The 5,201-nt window shown below is 35.0% G+C and overlaps 2 gene segments (V, D, J or C); both read right to left on the reverse strand.

The window, feature by feature from the left end:
• Positions 1-528: 528 nt before the first annotated feature.
• LOC106959884 (Ig kappa-b4 chain C region-like) lies at positions 529-4,995 on the reverse strand. The segment is given in 2 exon segments: positions 529-990; positions 4,920-4,995. A coding segment is annotated over 1 exon segment (264 nt).
• On the reverse strand, positions 3,321-4,621 carry LOC106959887 (Ig kappa-b4 chain C region-like; the record flags this gene model as incomplete). The annotated part of the segment is given in 2 exon segments: positions 3,321-3,780; positions 4,566-4,621. Coding segments are annotated over 2 exon segments (379 nt in total), but the record flags the coding sequence as incomplete, so codon positions are not given.
• Positions 4,996-5,201: the final 206 nt, after the last annotated feature.

Below are 5,201 nucleotides of genomic sequence, written 5' to 3' on the forward strand. Positions count from 1 at the left end.
AATTCCAAAGTGTGCAGATAAAGTGAATTAAAATTAATCAAATTTGTGTCTAATTGTGAAAAAATCACTGTATAATAATAAACCATCTTATAAAAAAACATTATGTATATAATCATGCTACCACAGCTGATTTGATTAACTGAACCTATTTTATGATAATCTTGAACAATATTGTTTTTGAGAAAAACTTTAACAAAACTGAAAACATATACTGAATTGTAAACTAATAATTCATAAAATAGTAAGGGTGTGTTTCTGGACAACAAGTTGCATTATTTATAAATCTTAAAATACATCAAAGGAATAACTATAGTGAAACAAATTAAACAAAAGTAGGATGATGTTCTTTCGTGCCTATGACAAGAACATATCTCAGTAATATCACTAAAATACTGAAATCATAAATGCTGTCCTTAAAAGCATCCATGAAATTATGAAAATGTTCACTGTAGATTAGATATTTTATTTTGAAAATGTCCCGGGCACTAATCTTGGTACAAAGTAATTAAAGTGAGAAAGTCAGACAAATATGTTTAAGAAATTTTATTTAAATCATCAAGTTGTAGAAGAACAAATGAAGCAAAATGGAAGGAAAACATAGAGAAATTCTTAAACATCACAGCCAGAGCAGTAGTAGAGAAAAACTAGTGATCTTCTAGTGAATCAGCTCAGGACACTGGTCTCTCCTCAGTGTCTCTGTGACTGCAGTCTGGGAGCCCTGGGAGGCCCCACAGGTCACAGAGCCCACCTTCCTCCACTGGTCTGCAGGGAGCCTCAGGGTGCTGCTCCAGCTGTAGAGGCCGTCATTCTGCAGCACCCCGGGGCTCTTGGTCTCCTCCCAGGTGAAGCTGGTTCTGCTGCCGTCCAGCTCCCAGGACAGAGTCCAGTCTGAGGGGAAGCCCTTGTTGGCCAGACACATGAGGGTAACCTGCTGCTGCTGCAGCTCCACACTGGAGGGGGGCAGCACTGTCAGGGTGGGGCGGGTATCACCTAGGAGACACCAATCAGGTTAGAGAACAGGAACTACAGTCATTTGAACTCTTGTACTGTGAAAGCTGATTTTCTCCACTAAGACGTTTCTAACAGATGCCTTTCTGCTCCACCAGCCACTCAACTCACATTCTGTTTCGTTTCCTTTTCAAAAAACCTGTCATGCATATCAGCTCAGGAAGACAGATAATACAGTTTAACTGAAATATACATGTAGTGAAGTGTAGAATAAAAATATTAAAAATTTTTCCCTCATAAATAAAATGATGAAATCACAACAGTAAATGTTGTAGAAAAGGCTAATCAGATTTTTTAAAATATAATTCATAATTTAGTAAACCCTTTTTCATTAAATTAATCTGTTCAGAAGCTTTGATTGGTCACAGACGTTTTCTCACATCTCTTGTCTTTAACTGTGACACAGTTACCAATAAATAAAGATATGCTCTTGAAAAACAGACCATTATTCTCATGTCTAGCACTCTGTAAATTATTTACTGATATTTTACTTCAAGAGGAAAGTTAATCTTCAACTTTTATAAATCACAGTAAAAGAAACTAATAAAAACACATTTTTCTACCTTCAACAGGTCACTGAATAATTTTTTAAAAATCATCTAAACATACATCCAACCTGGTTCCTCACCAATTGTCCACCATAATGATACAAACTGGTTGAACTGCTTTACAGAAATATTTCACAGTAGGGACAAAAACATCTGACTTTTTAAGACTAATCAAAACCTTCAAGCCCAGATTAATGACTAAAACAAACACAATTTACTCTAATATCTCTTCAAACATTAACATATATGATTGTATCTTATATGTGGTTTCTCTTTATGAAAGAACTGTTGGGTCAGTGCATTTATTTGCAAAAAGAAAACCTAAAATCTTCACAATTCATTCAACTTTCATTTATCAAAGTTAAATACTGAACATATAAAATTACAATTTAATAAAACAACATTTACTTTGACTTACTTCCAACCTGTAGTCTGGTTCCTCCACCGAACGTGTACCACAGTGATACAAACTCATTGAGGCGCCGTACAAAAACCTCTGACTGAAGAGACACGGCTCTGACAGTTTTAGACTAAACTAAACCTTATAACCAGATTAAACCACGAACCTCTTTATTGATGTAAATCCTCCCCTTGTCCAGGTCTCACTATCTCAAAACTGTCAGATTTCCATTCACAAAATCACTTCTTTGTTCTTGTAAAACTTCTGTTTATCAAAAATAATCTGCATATTCTGAGCTTTATTTTCTAGCAACACAAAATAATAAAAATTGAAAAGTGTTTATTAAAAAGTAGCTTTAAATTTCACTTACTTCCAATTTCCAGTCTGGTTCCTCCACCAAAAGTCCACCACAGTGATACAAACTGCTTGAGGCGCCGTACAAAAACCTCTGACTAGAGACACGGCTCTCTCACTTTCATCAAAACAAGAAATAAAATCTGCTGCTTGTGTCAAATCTAGATCTGTCATAGAAAGCAAAAATGTTTTAAAATAATTAAAATTTTTATTTTCACAATATGAAACCATAAATAATGTTTTGAATTTTTCATCCAAAAAATTAAATGCACAAATGCATTTCTTTTCTTAGATGTAAGAATTATGATAAATTACTTAAATAAATCACTCAGATAAATTAAATATGTTGAAACTTAACAACAATCCAAATTTGAGTAATTCTCTTTTTTTTCTGATCAGTATCACAAGTTTTCTCTTTTCTCATCTTTAATTTTCTCATTATGTCTTAATAAAATCATTACGTAAAGATATGCTCTTGGAGCACAGATAATTATTTTTAGACTGTATACAGTTATTCTTTAACACACCTTTAACTGCATGTTGTCACCTTAGAAATCATTATTGAAGGTTTACACTCAAATATTAGAACACATATTTTAATAAACATTTGAAATAATGTCAGTGCTTGAACAGGTTTTGGTGAAAAAAATGTCAAAAAAAAAAAAAAGTAGTAAGTCCAAATGTGGAAAGATTAATGCAACAAATGTGATACCATTATTATGAAAATGCATTTAATTATTTGCTTGCCATATGGCATCAATAAGAAAAAATAACTTCTGAAGTTTTAATAATAATAATAAAAAAGTATATTTTCTCACTCTAAAGTAAATTAATACAAATTGTCCTGTCCTGTAGCTTGTAGTATAATTACTGCATACTTGTCCATATGGTCACATGTGAGCCTTACTCCAAAGGTTCTAGGTCTAGGACAAGAGGTGGAGGGTGACCAGTAAGAGTACTGTGCATATTTCTTGTGAATAATGTGAATAAGTCAAACAAAAGATTCCAGGAGCATTTGTGAAACATTTATTGCTTATAAAAATGAATCAATCCACTTCAATACAATATCAAGCACACTCAGAATGACACAGAGAAGTTGGTAATAAGAAAAAATGAAAGCACAGGTAAAATCAGCCACAGATTGATTTTAGAAGCACTGGTCTCTCCTCAGTGTCTCTGTGACTGCACACTGGGAGCCCTGGGAGGCCTCACAGGTCACAGAGCCCACCTTCCTCCACTGGTCTGCAGGGAGCCTCAGGGTGCTGCTCCAGCTGTAGAGGCCGTCATTCTGCAGCACCCCGGAGCTCCTGCTCTCCTCCCAGCTGGTGCTAGTTCTGCTGCCGTCCAGCTTCCAGGACAGAGTCCAGTCTGAGGGGAAGCCCTTGTTGGCCAGACACATGAGGGTAACCTTCTCCTGCTTCAGGTCCTCACTGGAGGGGGGCAGCACTGTCAGGGTGGGGCGAGTATCACCTAGGAGACAACACCGAGGTCAGAGGACATGGATCACAAAGCTGTCAGTCATATAGGAAGCATCTAAGCAAATTGAATGTGACAGCAGAGATCTTCTATGCTAGGATGTTCCTGCCAGATGTCGTTTTGCTCCAACAGTCACTTAATGTTTCACTTCCTCTTTAGAATCTTCTGAGCTCCATCATCATGCAGTCTGACCCTAATTATTTTATCTAGACTTTAAAGGAAAAAAATATATATATTTTTTATGTTACAAGCGCTAATAATTAAATCAACATTTTAATTACAGGTTTCGCATTTAAAATTCACAATGAAACATATTTGTTAAATTTTGACAACATAAAGTAGTAAGGTTAAATCTGTCCTTTTTATGTTGTGTTGTTGCTCTATAGCTCAGGAAATGCTTGTAAATGAGAACTTTTATCTCAGTTGTTCTCTTCCTTGTTAATTGAAATAAATTAAAATAAAATGATTGGACGTTTCTTTTCTTGTCTTTTTCTGTCTCTTCCCTTCATGTAGATTAATACAGAATAGCAGTTCAGATGTTGTACCACTGATTTAGTCACACATCAAGTAATATTTTATCAACTAAGAACAGAAAACAATATTAAATTTAATTTTATATGAGCTAATCTTTTCAAACATGGACTTTGACTCAACTTAAACTACATTGTAAAGTCAAGATACAAAAATATCTGTTTTCTATTAAACTACAAACAGCAACATAGAAACATTTTAAAAGATTCTATAATTTTCTGTTTAGTCTTGAATTGGAACAGACTTACTTCCAATCTCCAGTCTGGTTCCTCCACCGAACGTGTACCACAGTGATAGAAACTCACTGAGTCATCGTACAAAAACCTCTGACTGTGGAGAGACACGGCTCTCTGACTTTTTAAGACTAAACTTAACCTACGAGCCTAGATGAAACTGTTCAAAGAAAAACACAGTAATTATCCGTTGACTGATCGCAATATATAACACAATGTTTTAGATTTAAAAATCTAAAATCACTTTTGCATCTCCTGTGTTTTAGTAAATAAAAAATACATTACCATTTTTTTACTGCCTATCGATCATGAGAGAAAATTAAGGAAAATGAACCAAATAAATAAAGATAAGTAAAAACTTTAACTTACTTCCAACCTCCAGTCTGGTTCCTCCACCGAACGTGTACCACAGTGATACAAACTCATTGAGCCGTCGTACAAAAACCTCTGACTGTGGAGAGAAGCGGGTCCTTGACTCTGAACACAAACCACTCTGCAGAAAGTGCTGTTTGTTGCATAAAACAAGCCTGAGCACAAAGCCAAAGCTTTACCTGAACTTTACCAGAATCTAATTGTTTTATCATGAAAAAGAAAATTCCAGGTAAACAAAATAGAGGGAAAAAAATGACTGTGTCCTGAAGCCAAAAGTAG

Source organism: Poecilia latipinna, unplaced genomic scaffold (assembly GCF_001443285.1).
Source record: "Poecilia latipinna isolate Pla-1442-1.1 unplaced genomic scaffold, P_latipinna-1.0 Scaffold1128, whole genome shotgun sequence".
Lineage (NCBI taxonomy): Eukaryota > Metazoa > Chordata > Actinopteri > Cyprinodontiformes > Poeciliidae > Poecilia > Poecilia latipinna.